A 19,700-nucleotide genomic window follows, 5' to 3' on the forward strand; every position below is an offset into this window, starting at 1 on the left:
TAGGCCCTACTTTGAATTATAAGGAGTGTGTGATTGGCAGGAGTGAGTGGCTTTGTCTCACCTTACATATTAATGAGCTGACATTCAGTTTCTGTACAATTCACTGGGGAGTGTGGACATCCGAACGGAAAGTGGGCTATATAAGTGTACATTTGACGGGGGACTCATGCCCTTTCTGCGGAACTGAACTCACCTACGTATGGTCACGTGGTAGTCTACAGCACTGTGCGTGACTCACCTGCAGTTTCAACGCCACGCCCATACCTGCAAAAACCAGGAAACGCAAAGCATTGCCGGACAACGAACTGCTTTTTTCTTACCTCAAAACACACCTTCTGCTGGTAAACTATCATTTTCAGATTTTAATTGTGGTTTTCCATCGCAAACTACAAAATATCCAATATTTCATTAGGTAAGTCAAACTTCGAAATTGCCTTTCGTAACGTAGTGTATAATCTCTCAGTTTGCTTCTCTTGTCTTATTTGGGTATTGACCATTGTTCACAGTAGCCATAACATGCGCTTTATTTCTAAGGTAAAACATCAAACTTCTTAAAATATAGTACAATTATAACTGATCAGGCTTGGGCGGCCTCAGTGTTTGTCCTTTGTAGCCCATTCATGAGGGTTATTCTGTTACAGAAACGTCACGATTTGGCCTAGATTCTGAGGAGGCCTCAACTCAATGTTACTACTGAACCATTTCCATTTGTTCGTTTCTAGTAGTTGACCTATTCAACTTCATCCACGCTTGCTTTTTGGGGTAACCAAAACCTATTTTATACAGATTATAATTTTGTAAATATTAACTGGTGTCTTTGAGTGTGGCTATGGGTGTTTCTAGCCCTTGATCATGACTCAGTGCCGTTATGTTACACACAAGTCTTTGGATGAAAGCTTCCTCTGTATGGGGGAGTTTGCCGATGCACATTAACGCGCATTGCTTGCGTTACGCTTTGGAAGCATAAGTATTGAACCAGAGTACGTTCAACCTTTTGGCAGCTATCTTTAGGATAGTAAGAAAAGCCATGCATGAATCGTCAATGTGAAATTGAATCAGTGAACATACAAACACCATGTTACGATTACGGACTTACATTTTAGTCTTGAACAAATCTTGCTTTGCAATTCTGACATACAATAATACCTTTCAGAGTTTTGGAAGTTTCATCTCCCCAACAAAAAATGTACACCAAACGGCCTGTGAGGACGACTGCTATGCGAACAAGTAGAAAACAGTATTTACAAAATAAAAAATAAATGGTCAGGAAAGTTTCAAAGTTAAGTCTCTATTACCCCTCAGTTGAGTTTACTTCACATTTAGGTTGCTAATGTAATGGATTTGTTTGTCCAAGTCTAGATAGCACTAGCTGTATTATGCCTACAACAGTGACTTTTCAATCTGCTAGGTGTATCTCTACAGACGTGGACATCCCCATGCATGCATATGACTAATCAAAATATGACTAATTCAATATGGCACCATCCCATTCTCTGGGCTCTGTCTGTAATCATAACCAGCAGTATATACCAGGAATAATGAAACAGAATATAATAGATATTTGGTGAAAATTTAAATTATGTATGACCACTGGAGTCTTTGCCAGTCAAAAAAAAAAGATATATATATATTTCATCACTCAATCTTGCCAAAGCATATTCTGTAGGAGGGGTTTATAGGAATTTAAAATCATTTTACATAATTTGTATGAATCGGGCCATGAACATATGGCCTTTGAAATGAACTAGGGAGAGGTTAAACAGATGTCTGGCATAAACTTATTCCCCACTTTACAATAACTCTGTTGCAGTGGTTTTAGGTAGTTCCGTATAGGCTATTCCCTCCATCGCGACACTGCTGCCCAGTTGAAGAGCTTGTTATCTGCTTGCAGCAGCGCCTTTGGAAAAGCACCCCTCAGCCTCAGAATATGCCCTTCTAGAGGCATGCAGCCATAGTCATTATACCCTAATGTAGACCTACTAGACAGGAAAAAGTGCAGAGCATGCATAATGCTGCATCTCATATTCCAACATTTTAACATTTAGTTCATCCTCCAGTATTCAGTATGTCATTAATTCTGTCATTTGCCTGAGTTGCAATATGAACTAAATCAAAGAGAATAGAACAGTCTTATCCATTTGTTTATTGAAATCCATGTGTGTATTCTAAATTCCTCAAAGGTCTTTAGCCTATCATTTTAACAATTTGATGTTTCATTTTGGCATATCCAAATAAAATAGGACTTCAACTTGTAGGCATTGCAATTTAGGCTATCGTTCTGGGTACTGGTGTCTTGCAGAGTAATTTGAACTATTTGTGTTTTATAACTGCTTTTATTGGCCTCCCCTTAAAAAGAGGCCCTAGCTCACAGGCCTCTAAATATAGCCTCTAAATAAATAGCTTTATGAGTAGTGGGTCTTTCTCCATTCTGATTGTTTTATACTGTTCAATTAAACTTCGACCCCCCCCAAAAAATGCATCAATTTCCTGCACTCATTTTAGATCATTTCCACACTGCCACGTAGGGCTGCATGATATAGGCAAAAAAATCTAGGCCTTATTTTTTAACACATAGGTGAACTGTTGGGATCATGAAACTAGAATAATTTTTCTAATTTTTTAGTTACAATATAATCGTGGGCACTTTGCATAGTGTTTGACATGACAATGATTGAAAATGCCAGGGAGGAGTTATTGTGATAGGGTAGGAAACGGTGTTGATTGGTTCCCCTAGGAAACTCTTATCATCTTTGGCCACATTGAATGATTTCACTTAGCTACATGAAGTAGCTAACATTCTTTCTTTGAGTATTTGGCTTTGATTTAGAAGATATTGTTGCACAAACAACACGCTGATTTAGGTCTACACCATTACTGGTATTATCAGGCTGTATAGCTAATTACGCTTGCTCTGACTCAGTACATTTAATAGCTAGCTGGCGATTAGCATTAGCGGCTAACAAGATTGAGGCCCAACTTGCTAAGAAAATACACTAGCTGTTTGCAGATGTAAGAAACACAAATTAATAGTGTCATTTATAGAACACTGGTGGATTAATATTAAGAAGCAAAGTGAAAACTACATCATTGTCATCAACATTGTTGCATGTTGCAACATTGTTGCTGAACACAAGTGTCTCAGTCGTGGAACAACAAATGCTCTCTTGAGTGCTGGTGCGGGACTAGGTCTGTGTGGAAAAAGCGGCATGGAGAGAGATGACTTAAGTAGCGAAGTAAACTATAAAAATGAACGTTACACCTAGTGTATTACATTTTAACAAACCAAACATTAAAATAGTGTTATAGAGGGTAAAGTAAAAACCCAAAACGGTTCCTGCATCAAATCTGGTATATCGTAAAATATGGTATACCGTCCAGCTCTGAGTATTTGGCTGTTTTGACTTCCAGAGCCAATTCCCCTTTTAAACAGAACATCAAATCAAACTGTATTCGTCACATGCGCCGAATAAAACAAGTGTAGACCTTACCGTTGAACATGTAAGGTCCTTGGACAATAAGGAGTAATGTTAGACTCCTTTTGTCCATTTATTGGGCTATGGGTATGTCTAACCCAAAGCACTGAGACCTTATTCAGAATAGCAGATCCCAGTTAAAACATCTATTTGAGATAGATTCACTACACACCATGTGGAGAAGAGAGATATTGAGATATATCATCTCCTTTTACTCCATTTCTTTATTTCAGTCAGCATGCCCAGACTATGTTTGTAAGAACTGAATGTATGTTTTAATGTGAGGCCTTCTTTGATCGGAGTCGTGACCAGTTCTGAATGTTGCAGGTTTAGGCATTTGTTTTACAATGAGATTCATCACCATTCATCGTGATAGCTTCAGCTTTATTATCTGTGTGCATTCATTTCCTAAAATCACTGCACGCTTATCTTAGATTAGTTCTCAACTGTGGGATGTTGACTGTCTCGGTGATTACTCAGGGACATCATTACGTGAACTGGTCTCAAAGCATTTTGTATTATTCTGTACGTAAATCCAAGTCACTCCATTTATCCTGAACAAAAATATAAATGCAACAATTTATGCATTTTTACTGAGTTACAGTTCATGGGGTGGCAGGTAGCCTAGTGGTTAGAGCGTTGGACTAGTAACCGGAAAGTTCAAATCCCCAAACTGACAAGGTACAAATCTGTCATTCTGCCCCTGAACGGGCAGTTAACCACTATTCCTAGGCCGTCATTGAAAATAAGAATTTGTTCTTAACTGACTCGCCTAGTTAAATAAAGGTAAAATAAAAAGAGCGTTGGACTAATAACCGAAAGGTTGCAAGATCTAATCTCGAGCTGACAAGGTAAAAAATCTGTCGCCCTGCCCCTAGGCCATCATTGAAAATAAGAATTTGTTCTTAACTGAACTGCCTTGTTAAATAAAGGTACAGAAATATATAAATAAGGAAATCCATCAATTCTAATAAATTCTTTAGGCCCTAATCTATGGATTTCCCATCACTGGGAATACCGATATCCATCTGTTGGTCACAGATGCCTTTAAAAAAAAAATAGGGTCTAGGATCAGAACCAATCAGTATCTGGTGTGACCACCATTTGCCTCATGCAACACGACACATCTCCTTCACATAGAGTTGATCAGGATTGTAGCACGTGGAATGTTGTCCCACTCCTCTTCAATGGCTATGCGAAGTTGCTGGATATAGTTGGGAACTGGAACATGCTGTCAATCCAGAGTATCCCAAATATGCTCAATGGGTGACATGTCTGGTGAGTATTCAGGCCATGGAAGAACTGGGACATTTTCAGCTTCAAGGAATTGTGTACAGATCCTTACGACATGGGGCCGTGCATTATCATTAACCCTTCACCTATCCCTTTTAGCCAACCTTAACCCTTCACCTAACCCTTTTAGCTAACCCTAACCATTTAACCTATCTAACGTTAGCCACCTAGCTAGAATTCATAACATATTGTATGTTTTGCAAATTTGTAACATATAATACAAATTGTATTTCGTAACATACCCACAGATTAATACATATCATACTAAATTTAGTCTTGTTTTTACGTACAGAATAATACAAAATGCTATAAAACCAGCTTGCATTACAGTAGGCAAAAAGTCTCTCTCATTCAGACATATTTGTGATTGACATGTCTCCATCTGGCATATACATTCCAAATACAGTGAGCTCCAAAAATATTGGGATAGTGACACATTTTTGTTTTGTCTCTGTACTCCAGCACTTTTAATTTTAAATGATACAATGACTTATGTTAAAGTGCAGACTGTTAGCTTTAATCTGACAGTATTTTCATCCATATCGGGTGAACCGTTTAGATATTACAGCACATTTTGTACAAAGTCCCCCCATTTATGGGGTCCCAAAGTATTGGGACCAATCATTTTCGTATTTATTTACCCTTTTTAACTAGGCAAGTCAGTTAAGAACACATTCTAATTTACAATTATGGCCAATCAAAAGTCCTCCTGTTTTCCAAAGTTAGTTATCTGGTCCCGTATTCCTAGCACCCAATGCTTGTGACTCTACAACCTTGTTGGATACATTTGCTGTTTGTTTTGGTTGTGTTTCATTTTGGAGTCACGTTTTTTGTAAATAAGAATATGTTTCTGAACACTTCTACTCTAATGTGGATGCTACAATTATTGTGGATAGTCCTGAATGAATCGTGAGTAATGATGAGTGAGAGTTACTCGCAAATATCCTACCCCCAAGACATGCTAACCTTTCACCATTACATGTGGGGGAGGGGGGCGGGTGGGGGGGGGTTGTATGCCTCTGTAACTTTCTGATTCATTCAGGATTATCCGTAATCATGGTAGAATCTACATTAATGTAGAAGTGTTTAAAAACGCTTTTCTTTACAAAATAAGTGACTCTAATATGACTCAATACGTTATATACCATCCATTTCCATTGGGCACCAAATAATCTGAAACACAACCAAAACAAACAGCACATGCATTCAATCCAACAAATTTGTGGAGTCACAAGCTTGATGTAGTCATTGCGTGCTAGGTAAATGGGACCAAATACTTAACTTCACAGTGAATTTGTCCCAATACTTTAGTCCCCCCCCCATCCCCATTTAAGGGGACCATCTCCAAAAAGTGCTGTTATTTCTAAACGATTCACCCGATATGGATGAAAATACCCTCTAATGCTGACAGTTTGTACTTGAACCTCATAGTCATTTTATCATTTAAAATCCAATGTGCTGGAGTACACACCCAAAACAAACAAGATGTCACTGTCCCAATACTTTTGGAGCTCACTGTACATATGGACATTGTGAAAGCAGATCAAGCAAAATACTACAGTAATACTGCACGTGGTGAGGGCAGGGTCACAGTGAAACCGACTGGGATAAAACACCTCGCAAGTAGACATTCAATGGCTATCTATTTAGAAATCACCAAGTACAGCAGAATTAACTCAGTTAAAGGATACTTTGGGATTTTGGCAATGAGGCCCTTTATCTACTTGCCCAGAGTCAGAGAAACTTGTGGATACAACTTTTATGTCTCTGTGTTATGTCAGTTTATAGACCCGATGCCAAGGTATTGGGAAATCAAAAAACTGTCCCTAATTGATTTACATTTTATACAGTATTGCTGTCAAACGTTTTGACTTGAAGTGAAACGTATTTTTTATTTATTTATACTAAACATTTTAAGCCATTTATGATATTTATTTTTAGGCAGACAGACTAATTGTCTCTTCCAATTCCAACGAGTTGGTTATAATTTTGTATTGAGCACTGTCTTTACACTTGTGCACGTGCCACTGACTACATGAATTCATATTAGGAATATATTTCATGAGATTACTATAAAGAACTTGATTCTATGTATTAAGCTGTTTTGGAAAAAGTAAAGGTTTTAGATTAGAATTCTAGTCATCAGTCAGCACAGTGGTAGCATCATTCATGCTCTTTATCCCTTAGACTGTGCCTGCTGTCTGGATGATGCACAATGCAAAGCAAGTGCTTAATTCTATGTGTTTGTTACCTAACTGGGTATAAAAGAGACTGTTATTTATAGGCTTGCTGCTTGTTTGTGGCCCATGGAGTGCTCAGGGATTTCTATGCCCTGCTCACTGGCAGTGAAATCTTCTGCTGTCATTGACCAACCATACAGAGAGCGGTAATCCAGACATGCAAACTGCTGGAATATCATTCCTGCCCGGAGGTTTGCATTGGCTGGCAGCTCACTGGATGCATTTATTTATTTATTTCCCCCCATGGGACATGGCTGTGTACTGTCAGCGGGTGACAGGGCATACATGCATGTGAATGAAATAGTGAAGACACTTGCCAGTTTGTCAGCACAAACATGTTTCAAGCAGGCCACCATAGTCCCTGTGCCCAAGAACACTAAGGTAGCCTGCCTAAATGACTACCGACCCGTAGCACTCACGTCAGTAGCCATGAAGTGCTTTGAAAGGCTGGTCATGGCTCACATCAACACCATTATCCCAGAAACCCTAGACCCAATCCAATTTGCATACCGCACCAACAGATCCACAGATGATGCAATCTCTATTGCACTCCACACCGCCCTTTCCCGCCTGGACAAACGGAACACATGTGAGAATGCTATTCATTAACTACAGCTCAGTGTTCAACACCATAGTGCCCTCAAAGCTCATCACTAAACTAAAGGACCCTGGAACTAAACTCCTCCCTCTGCAACTGGATCCTGGACTTCCTGATAGGCCGCCCCCAGGTGGTGAGGGTAGGTAATAACACATCCTCCTCGCTGATCCTCAACACGGGGGCCCCTCGGGTGCGTGCTCAGTCCCCTCTTGTACTCCCTGTTCACTCATGACTGCACGGCCAGGCACGACTCCAACACATCATTACATTTACCTCACCAAGCAAAGTGAGAAGGTCTATCACAGTCTGCCGATATGGACAGCCACATCAAGAGGATCCTCTACACTGCTCAAAAAAATAGAGGGAACACTTAAACAACACAATGTAACTCCAAGTCAATCACACTTCTGTGAAATCAAACTGTCCACTTAGAAAGCAACACTCACTGACAATAAATTTCACATGCTGTTGTGCAAATGGAATAGACAACAGGTGGAAATTATAGGCAATTAGCAAGACACCCCCAATAAAGGAGGGGTTCTGCATGGGGTGACCACTTCTCAGTTCCTATCCTTCCTGGCTGATGTTTTGGTCACTTTTGAATGCTGGCGGTGTTTTCACTCTAGTGGTAGCATGAGACGGAGTCTACAACCCACATAAGTGGCTCAGGTAGTGCAGCTCATCCAGGATGGCACATCAATGCGAGCTGTGGCAAGAAGGTTTGCTGTGTCTGTCAGCGTAGTGTCCAGAGCATGGAGGCACTACCAGGAGCGTGGAGGAGGCCGTAGGAGGGCAACAACCCAGCAGCAGGACCGCTACCTCCGCCTTTGTGCAAGGAGGAGCAGGAGGAGCACTGCCAGAGCCCTGCAAAATGACCTCCAGCAGGCCACTAATGTGCATGTGTCTGCTCAAACGGTCAGAAACAGACTCCATGAGGGTGGTATGAGGGCCCGACGTCCACAGGTGGGGGTTGTGCTTACAGCCCAACACCGTGCAGGAGGTTTGGCATTTGCCAGAGAACACCAAGATTGGCAAATTCGCCACTGGTGCCCTGTGCTCTTCACAGATGAAAGCAGGTTCACACTGAGCACGTGACAGAGTCTGGCGACGCCGTAGAGAACATTCTGCTGCCTGCAACATCCTCCAGCATGACCGGTTTGGCGGTGGGTCAGACATGGTGTGGGGTGGCATTTCTTTGGGGGGCCGCACAGCCCTCCATGTGCTCGCCAGAGGTAGCCTGACTGCCATTAGGTACCGAGATGAGATCCTCAGACCCCTTGAGACTGAATCTAATTGAGCACATCTGGGACATCATGTCTCGCTCCATCCACCAACGCCACATTGCACCACAGACTGTCCAGGAGTTGGCGGATGCTTTAGTCCAGGTCTGGGAGGTCAGGAGACCATCCGCCACCTCATCAGGAGCATGCCCAGGTGTTGTAGGGAGGTCATACAGGCACGTGGAGGCCACACACACTACTGAGCCTCATTTTGACTATTTTTAAGGACATTACATCAAAGTTGGATCAGCCTGTAGTGTGGTTTTCCACTTTAATTTTGAGTGTGACTCCAAATCCAGACCTCCATGGGTTGATACATTTGATTTCCATTAATAATTTGTGTGATTTTGTTGTCAGCACATTCAACTATGTAAAGAAAAAAGTATTTAATAAAAATAATTCATTCATTCAGATCTAGGATGTGTTATTTTAGTGTTCCCTTTATTTTTTGGAGCAGTGTATTTTGAGAGAGCGTGGTAAGCAGCCTGAAACTCCTGGAACCTATAGCAGTAGCCATTGCTTGGATTGAGGTGGACAATGCCATCCTGTCTGATGTTCAGACTCGGTTTGCAGATGTAAGAGAAGAAATCTGTACTGCCCTGCCCACTTCACTGTTGCTCCTGCCCACTTCACTAGTGCTGAAATACATCAAAAAGCGTGAAGATTTCTGCCTGAAGCCCATACACGCCGCAGCGTACGTGTTGGATGCCAAGTATGCTGGCTAGAGCATCCTGTCTGGTGCAGAGATCAACAAGGCCTATGGTGTCATCACTACTGTGTCTCGCCACCTTGGCCTGGATGAGGGCAAGGTTCTTGGCAGTCTGGCGAAGTACACTTCCAAGCAAGGGCTTTGGGATGGAGATGCAATATGGCAGTCGTGCCAACATATCTCATCAGCCACCTGGTGGAAGGGACTTTGTGGATCTGAGCCTCTTTCCCCTGTTGCCTCCATCATCCTCCAAATCCCACCAACATCAGCTGCTTCCGAGCACAACAGCTCCTTGTTTTTGAACACACAAGAAACAAGCCATCCTCAAACATGGAACATGCCATCCTCAACAAGGTTGGTAAGTGACAGTGAAGATGAGGCCTCGGAGTCTGATGTTCAAGAGGTGGACATTGAGGAGGTCCAGGGAGAAGACATGGAACCCTGAGAGGAAGACAACCATAGCTTTAGTTTCCAGACTATCATTTTACAGATGTATGTTAAAAACATTTTTGGGAGATGTGATGGATCATTCAATATTATCTTTTGTTGTTCAGTGAAATCATCCCATGTGAAGAGTCAACTCATTTAAAGTTCAATTTGTAAAATATTATTATTTAAAAAAAACAATTATATTGGAAGGATTTAATCATTTGCAATTATGTCTACTGATAAGGTAAAAGGTTTCTGTCTCCATGTGATATGGTAAATATATCCAATGCAAAAAACATCTACTTTTGAATGGTATTAATATTAATTTGCATATATTCCCGTTAATTCCCACGGAAAGTTTCCTCCTCTGAATATTCCCCAAAATGTGCAACCCTTGTCCAAACACACCAAGACAGCCGTGAAGAGGGCACGACAAAACGTATTCCCTCTCAGGAGACTGAAAAGATTTGGCATGGGTCCTCAGATCCTCAAAAGGTTCTACAGCTGCACCATCGAAAGCGTCCTGAAGGGTTGCATCACTGCCTGGTATGGCAACTGCTCGGGCTCTGACCGCAAGGCACTACAGAGGTAATGTGTACGGCCCAGTACATCACCAGGGCCAAGCTTCCTGACATCCACGACCTCTATACCAGGCGGTGTCAGAAAGGCCCTAAAAATTGTAAAAGATTCCAGCCACCCTAGTCATAGACTGTTCTCTCTGCTACCGCACGGCAAGCGGTACCGGAGAAGCAAGTCTCTAGGTCCAAGAAGCTTCTAAACAGCTTCTATCCCAAGCCCAAGCCACTCCTGAACAGCTAATCAAATGCCTACCCAGACTATTTTCATCCCCCCACCTTGCTTCTATGCTGCTGCTACTCTCTGGTATTATCTATGCATAGTCACTTTAATAACTACTTACATGTACATATTACCTTGACACCGGTGCCCCCGCACATTGACTCTGTACCGGTACCCCCCTTGTATATAATCTCGCTATTGTTATTTCGCTGCTGCTCTTTAATTATTCGTTTTTCTTATCTCTTTAAAAAAAAGGTATTTTCTTAACTGCATTGTTGGTTAAGGGCTTGTAAGTAAGCATTTCACTGTAAGGTCTACTACACCTGTTGTGTTTGTCACATGATAGATGAATGATCTGTTGGGGGATGGAGAGGGTATGGTGTGAGGATGGAAGTGTGTGTGTGTGTGAGGATGGTAATGATAGGGGGCTCTGGGTGTTAATGGCCAGAGGACTAATTCTCTGTGGGGATTATGAGGAAATGGGGCGGGGTGTATACATGATCTATCAGGGCTTAGTACCGGAATTATCCTGGCAGCAGCGTTTTCATTAGTGCAATGTTTAGAGATCTCCAGAATTGTATAAGAGTGACTTGCTGTCATCCCCTCTGGGCCTGCCCACCGCCTGTAATGTGACTGTAATTGTCAATTTTTTTTCTCTGGGGGGGAAAATACATCTGTCGGAGCTGATGGTAGGGGACACGGGGCTCATTATCGCAAATGTAGTAGCTAGTGGGCAGGGTTCAGTGTATGTGTGATGGCAGTGAGCACAGTGGTGGGAGAGAGGGATGGTAGTCAGGGGTTTAGAGTATTGCGGAGGGAAGTGAGGTATGTTAGTGGAACCGTTGTGAGTAGCATGGGGTGTAAGTGAAGAAACAGCTGAGGGCTCAAAGATGAAGTTTAAGAAGTTCATTACCATCATGCAGGCGGCCATGGGGATCGTCCCCCTCAACAAAAGAGAGCTCCTACCACCTGGGAGGAAGCGATGGAAACCCCCAGGGTGAGTGAAGCTGAGGTGTGGTGGATGAGCGTGTTGGTGTGAAATTAATGTGGGTCTAGTGTCGGTAGCATGTAGCTTAACTCTGGTGGATTCAAGTACACGCATTTACTGCACCTCTAACGTAGTTGAATCATTTGCACTACAAATAATCAATTGTGTGTGTGTGTGTGTGTGTGCCAGAATGTATAGATGTTTCAGACAGATGGTTCTAGCCTACATGCTACAGCATGAGCATGTGTGTTGTCATTAGTTCCCGCTCAGGTCATAGAGCTTTGAGTGTGACTATAGATGCACAGCAGATGAATGTAGCAGAGATCCTGTGAGTCGCATGGCTCTCCTGAGCTGACCCAGTCCAGTCACTCACTGGATCCATTATGGAACCTTTCTTTAGTTTGTGTGTGTTTTGATTTATTTATCAATCAATCAAATGTATTTATAAAGCCCTTTTTACATCAATCAGCATGTCACAAAGTGCTATATGACCCCTCACCCACTGAGGTTTTGTGTGTGTGATCCCTCGACCACTTTTGAGGACATTGTAGATCAGTAATTCACTATACACAACATTGGTCTTAATCATTCTCCTAAGATACATAGATTGCAGTATTCTTAGTTTGGAGATTTCCTAATTTATGTAGTCTCATTCCAGGCTGTACCACAACCGGCCATGATTGGGAGTCACATAGGGCGGCGCACATTTGGCCCAGCATCGTTAGGGTTTGGCCAGGGTAGGTCGTTATTGTAAATACAAATGTTCTTAATGGACTTGCCTAGTTAAATAAAATTGAAATAAAAATAAATATATGCTGATAGAAGCTTGCCTGTAGTTTCCCTGCACATCTTAACACTGCTAGGGTCAGGGTTTTGGGGAGACAGTTGAAAAGGCAAACAACACGAGCTGAGCATTTAGTCAAAACAAAAATATGAACGCAACAATTTCAAAGATTTTACTAAATTACACTTCATATCAGTAAATTGTAATACATTTATTAGGCCCTAATCTATGTATTTCACATGACTGGAAATACAGATGTGCATCTGTTGGTCACAGATGCCTTTTTTTGAAAGGTAGGGGCATGGATCAGAACCCCAGTCAGTATCTGGTGTGACCACCATTTGCCTCATGCAGTGTGACACATTTCCTTCGCATAGAGAGTTGATCAGGCTGTTGATTGTGGAATGTTGTCCACTCTTCAATGGCTGTGTGAAGTTACCGGATATTGTTGGGAACTGAAACACACTGTCGTATACGTCAATCCAGAGCATCCCAAACATGCTCAATGAGTGACAGGTCTGGTTAGTATGCAGGCCATGGAAGAACTTGAACATTTTCAGCTTTCAGGAATTGTGTGCAGATCCTTGCGACATGGGGCCATGCATTATCATGCAATTGTGTTCACATAACAGCACCGCCTCTCTGTTTACAACGTTGACATCAGCAAACCACTCGCCAACACTATGCCATACACGCTGTCGGCCATCTGCCGGGTACTGTTGAAACCGGGATTAATCCTTGAAGAGCACACTTCTCCAGCATGCCAGTGCCCATCGAAGGTGAGCATTTGCCCACTGAAGCTGGTTACAACGTTGAACTGAAGTCAGTCAGTCAAGACCCTGGTGAGGAAGACAAGCATGCAGATGAGCTTCCCTGAGACGGTTTCTGACAGTTTGTGCAGAAAATCTTATTTTTGTGCATTTGGGTTTTGTGTGATTTTTTTTTTTCAGCTCATGAAACATGGGACCTACACCTTACATGTTGTGTTTTTATATTTTTGTATGGTGTATTTATTCCTCTTCTGACACAAGGCCAAATAGCAGAGCATATGTTTGGCTCAAATGCAAACAGATTACAGCTACACTGGCTCTCCTTGTTGTCCCCTCCCCCCTCCACTGCCCTCTTACCAATGCAATCAATTTTTAAATTTTTGTGTATTTTTAATGATTTTTGTATTCGACGGGCAGAATAAATAGCATTAGACAAATGATTTATCGCTGCATGTCCATATCACATGACATTCAATAATACAGATGTTAATCTATAAGGTATTTATAGTACATGTGTAACTGGTGTGAAATGGCTAGCTAGTTAGCGTTGCTCGCTAGTAGCGTGCTAGTAGCATTTCATTTTGTGACGTCACACATGCTCTGAGACTTGCTCTGCAAGGGCCACGGCTTTTTTGCAGAAATCGGTACTGATGCTTCGTGGGAGGCAGTTGTTTTCAGAGGGTCCCTGGGTCGAGCCCAGGTTGGGGCAAGGAGAGGGATGGAAGCAACTCTTACACATGCACAGACATACCAATTAACAGTACATGGTATGCTAATTGATTCCACCATTACAAGATCAAATATTTGTCTTAATTAGTTTCTACTTTTTTCTTCCGAGCTACATTTTACATAGGTTGACAATTTAAAACTCCTTATACAAAGTTGAACTCTGATCTTAATGTTGAGTAATGGTTATCGAAAGCCCTTTTGTCTCTCCCCACAGGGACACATCCAGTACTGACCAGTCCAACACTGACCTGTACCGATCTAGCTGCTCCTGGGATAGGTTCTACTGGACCAAAGAAGCCCAGTACCTGTGTCTCCGTCGACTCTCTTCACCCAGCTACTCTGCTATTCTGAAGGTACGTCATCATTTCTGCAAACTTTGTATGTGTATTCTTTACCCATCCTAATCTGCCCTAAGACCGTGAGTGTGTGTGGTTGGACATATGATTTATACATTGCCATTTTGTGATCTACTCTGTAAACAGGAAATCAAGAGTGGTTTTGGCAGTAGGATATGGTTTAAAAGTCCGTTTGAAAATCTCTGCTGGATATCTATTACTTTGGATCATCCTTCGGTTATTCATGTTCCTCATACACAATGTATCCAAGGCCTATGTCCCTTAGCACTATTTGGAAGTTGCTGGCCCACGCACCTCACCCAATGCATATTTAACCAGGAGTCTTCCGTAGAAGCAGTTGAAAAAGAACTCAGCGGAAAAGATTCAGGCCACCCATCACAGCAGATTATTGCGCTAAATGCATGTGCAACCGGAAATGCTGTTTGATCTTGAGGCTACTAGTAGCACTGTTATCTACTTTACTTTGATGCAATGATATGGAGCTACGCTTGATGGCTACATAACTTGACAGCTCTGAATCTGATATTGGAACGACACACCAGCATATTAATATTTTTATTCAGCTTGCATTGTTAGATTGAAAAACCTGCCCTTTTTACAACACTGAAACTCTACAACTAACAATCATTCTGTCCATTTTGGAACTGACTGACTTGCCTCTGTTAGTCTTGGGACACCCGGGGGTGAAAAATCTATTCAAGTAATCTGGAAGGATCCATTTTGTCAAAATAAAATGGACAGAATTCCAAACGATAATGAGTGCGTGTTGTATTTTAATGGTTTGAACATTAGTTGGGTGTTTTTATATACATTATTTGGTTGTGGTAATGGACTGCGTTTTATAGGTCTACGTATTTGTTGAGGTAAAATATCGAGACACTTACCTCCATCTTGAATTGGTACATCCTAATACTGTCGTCTCTTTCGGCACTCGGACTCACTCAACATACTGAGTTGTTTTACAGAGTTTTTTAAAAAATGTTTTTAACTCGGACCCATCTTCCAGCATTGGGTAACAACATCCCCCACGTCTATTTCTATGGGCACAAGCACTGTTCATGACACAAACTGTTCACCCCCCTCGTTGGCAGCTAGAACATTTGCAATTCTACACATTATGCCATGTGTTTTTGTGATATTTGGGTGAGTCAAACATTACAAAAAAATGTTGGTTGATCTGGACATTTCTGACAGGTTGGAAATCACTCTAAAGTCCGAGCCTACTAGTGGTTTTAACCCAGTATTGTAGGTAAATGTTATCCCTTGAAATCTATTAGTTTCTTGGATAGTGCATTTGGGAACCCCGTATAGTGTAGCTAGCTGTTCTTCAAGTAGAGGGCGTGCTGCTACTAGAAGACATTCTAGAGTGGACTAGTCTGATGGCTGCCCTGTAGATAAAAATACACCATAATGAGAACTGTTTAGAATTGCAGTGCTGGAGTTATAGGCATACCTGGCATGTGTTTTGTGTAAGGCTTTGTAGTGGATTTGTATGCTTGTTTGTGTTGTCTTATTATATTGTGTGTGTGTGTGTGTGTGTGTGTGTGCATATTGGGTAATATCCATTTAATTGATTACAAACAATTGTTGTCAAACAATTTGTATTGTTTTGTTGTACAAAACAATCCTTTTCATAATGTCAATTTATCTAAATGTAGAAACTCATATATTTTTTCATATTCGCATATGTTGTAGCTTAGACCTCATTTCACATCTGAGATTTTTGTGTTGTGCTTGCCATCGGTTGAGACACCATTCTCTTGAATTTCAAACATAAAAATATAATTCATAGACTGGAACTATCCCTTCAAACCACCAAGTTAGCTGGTAGACCATTTGACATTTTAATTTAATACAAATTGTAACTTTTAATTACTACCAAAAAACAAAGATGACTGCTGGTCCACCCACCAAGCGAATGTTAACTTAAAAACATGCTCTGGTACTTTGGTGACTAAGAAAGCATTTTTTTTACTGTACCTCAATTAGCCAAGAAATACCTCATTTGAAAGCAACTGTTCTCTTGAAGCTATGCTGTGCAATTTTCCCCACGTGCTACATCAGATGACCTGGCCTCCACAATCACCCGACCTCATCCCAATTGAGATGGTTTGGGATGAAGGATGAGTGAAGGAAAAGCAGCCAACAAGTGCTCAGCATATGTGGGAACTCCTTCAAGAAGTTTGGAAAAGTATTCCATGTGAAGCTAGTTGAGAGAATGTCAAGAGTGTGCAAAGCTGTCATCAAGGCAAAGGGTTGAAGAATCTAAAAAATGTTTTTACTTTGATTACTACATGATTCTGTATGTGCTATTTCATAGTTTTGATGTCTTCACAATTATTCTACAATGTAGAAAATAGTAAAAAATAAAGAAAAGCCCTTGAATGAGTAGCAAAAGTTGTGTCCAAACTTTTGCCTGGTACTGTATGTGATACAGTACCCAATTTTTGGGGACCACTTTTGGCTGGCGAGTGCTACTTTCAGAGCTACTGACTCCAAAGTATACAAAAGTATCAGAGAATCTTTTTAAATGATAGGTCTTGATGTCTATTCTATTAATTATATTTATATGATTTCAATAGATTTCCTATGGAGGGTTGACAGTATAATTCAAAACAGCAGATATTCCCATTCAAGTCAACATTCTCTGATGTGTGGACATCCAACCATCCTTCTTTGTATCATTTTGAAAGTTTAAATGTACATTTTATTCCCATAGTAGTGCATTTATCAGCCAAAACATGACACCTACCCTGTATTCAAGAGCACGTTGTGTCTCAACCAATGGCAGGCAGAACACGTTAGCTAATGTAAAATAGGGTCTACGCTACAATGTACGTGACTATGTAAACAATCAGAGTTTGTGTTTTTTAGATACTTGACGTTAAAGGGGAACTAAACCATTATTCATCAACTCCAGCACCACTTCCGCATATTTGAAAATGGCGTGTGTCTATGTTTTGTAGTTAAAAAAAACAACTAAAAAAACACAAAGATAAGTGCTTCCAGTGACCTCGTCGGTTTTCATCGTGTGATTGTTTTGACCAATTGTGACTAGGCATTGCCTACGAATTGGTTGATTATGTCATTGGAAACACTTAGAGAAAGGATATTGTTTTTACTACATAGAAACGTGCCATTTTCACATGTTGATATTGGGGTGGCGCTTGAGATTATGAATATGAAGTTGAAACATTGTGAAATTACATTTTAATTATTCAGAAATGAATGTTTGTCATATAATTTTGCATACATTATAAAATAGTTTGACAACCCTGTTTGTAAGCTTTTAAATTACATCAATTTCAACCGTTTTAGCTTTTTCAGTGATGAAAACATGGTATGATAGGGTATGCAAAATGGGTCAACTTTGAGCACCTTTTATCTCTTGAATATTTTGGCATTCGGGTCCAAAAAGTCACTTTCTGACCACTTCTACAATGGGAAATTTAGGTTCCGTTTAAATCAAAAGGGATGCTGTCAAAAAGTGATTGAATTAAAATGGATTTACCCTATTTGAGTTAAATGCGTTCACACGCATATACTCATTCGTATATGTCGGTGTGCGATTTATCTCGGTGCGTCTATGCACGTTATTTTGTGTGCATGTGTATTTAATCATCGCCGCGTTTGCAATTGTGTGTTTACACTCTGTGGACGGTGGGATTTGCGCTGAATGTAGGCCAGCAAAATAGAGCTTACGTCAAAGCTAGGCAGGCAGATAAATGCAGGGTGTGGCTGCGCTGTGGGAATGGATGAGGTCGTGGCGTAGCAGCTCAGGCAGCCAGAGCAAATAGTCAGTGGAGGTAGAGCAGAGAAGGAACCATGAAGACTGTCCTACACCTGCACAGGAAGTGGATCCACACCTACAAGGCCATCCGTATCCTCCAGGGGCTTGTGAGTGACTTCAGCTTGGCTCTAGTTAGACAGGTGGTCTCTGGGTGGAAAGGTAGACCGATCAGCAGGTGTTTCATGGTGGGTGTAGCAGTTAGTTAAAATGTGGGTGGGTACTTTGGTCAAGTTCTCTGTTTTCAGCTGGTATGTGTACTGTATTGGATGGTTCGTGTAAGGCTGAGGGTGTGCGGAAGCAGTAGTCCATGCGTGATTCTGCTGATTATTTGGTGTGTACTGTACCATGTGCTCAGAGGGTATTGGTTGGGAACATGGAATTTGTTTGTGCCGGGTATAGCGGAGGGTCATCTTATGTGAACTTTCTGTTGGGTATGTGAGATTTTGAGCATGATGTTTGGCATGGTCCCTCATGATTGAGCTAATAGTTTGCACCTCAGTATGTCCTGTTGAACTGAGACACATGGTTATCTCCTGTTCATTGTGGAACGTGTCCTTCTCCCATAGAGCCCAGTCATGGAGGAAACCGTGTGGGAGCAGTACACAGTGACGCTGCAGAGGGTGAGTCCAGCTTTACAACAACACACATACAGCACCACTCTGGACTACTACACAATACAACCCGTTTAAGTGCTGCAACCACAACACACTACAACACTCTTCACTGCGGCTATCGCATTTCAATTATAACCAAAACAGAATTCTAATTGTCATGCGCAGCTACACCACCAGATTACAATGCAATACACTGTGGGTCCTTTTTTAAGATGCGTTTCAGAACATCTGACGCACTCTAGTACATGTTCACCCATCTACAGCACACAGACTGGAATAATGCCATGCATGCAATCACATCTGCCCAGGACAGTTAATCGTGTGGCGCTCGTGCTCATTGTCTCCTCCACTCACTCTGCTCTGGCTATAAAGCTGCTTTTTTTAACCACCACATCACTGACCCTTCCACATCCAGCTGTCATACAATCTGCTAGCGAGGATAGAGAGAGAGTGTAACGGGCTGATGTGATGCTCCTTTAGCCGTTACGGGATAGGTACTGTTGGGAATAGCATAGAGAGTTTTCGACCGACCTTCACATGCCGACGCTGTCGGCCAAACTCTCGCGGGCGGAGCAGGGAATGTTTTTAGTACAGATGGGAGAGGAGATGGGGGTGTTTAAATCTCTGCTCTAATCTCATCTGGTCAGCACGGGGGCAGGTACATCACACAGACAACAAGGAGAGAGAGAGACACACACACACACACACACCTAAACACTAGGTAGGATGTATGGCTTATCTTACATAAAGACTTCATCACAAACTTAGACAGACAGATACATTTACTCACACACTAACCTGAACAGACGAGGTCACACAGGCACTCACACACCCATACAAACACATCTC

The 19,700-nt window shown here is 41.6% G+C and overlaps 1 protein-coding gene across 3 annotated transcripts in view; it reads left to right on the plus strand.

Moving 5' to 3' along the window:
• Window positions 1–266: 266 nt before the first annotated feature.
• The window catches only part of LOC139388548 (tight junction protein ZO-2-like), a 34,507-nt gene continuing 15,073 nt past the window's right edge, over window positions 267–19,700 (plus strand). For 2 of the 3 annotated variants that reach the window (XM_071135270.1, XM_071135272.1), the window contains exons 1-2: window positions 18,273–18,344; window positions 18,804–18,857. In XM_071135270.1, coding sequence (XP_070991371.1) covers window positions 18,273–18,344; window positions 18,804–18,857 — 126 coding nt within the window. Of the gene's footprint in view, window positions 413–14,305; window positions 14,445–18,272; window positions 18,345–18,803; window positions 18,858–19,700 lie in introns of those variants that run through there. The other variant, XM_071135271.1, reaches the window with a different exon arrangement.

This window comes from Oncorhynchus clarkii, chromosome 29 (genome assembly GCF_045791955.1).
Source record: "Oncorhynchus clarkii lewisi isolate Uvic-CL-2024 chromosome 29, UVic_Ocla_1.0, whole genome shotgun sequence".
NCBI classification, from domain to species: Eukaryota; Metazoa; Chordata; class Actinopteri; order Salmoniformes; family Salmonidae; genus Oncorhynchus; species Oncorhynchus clarkii.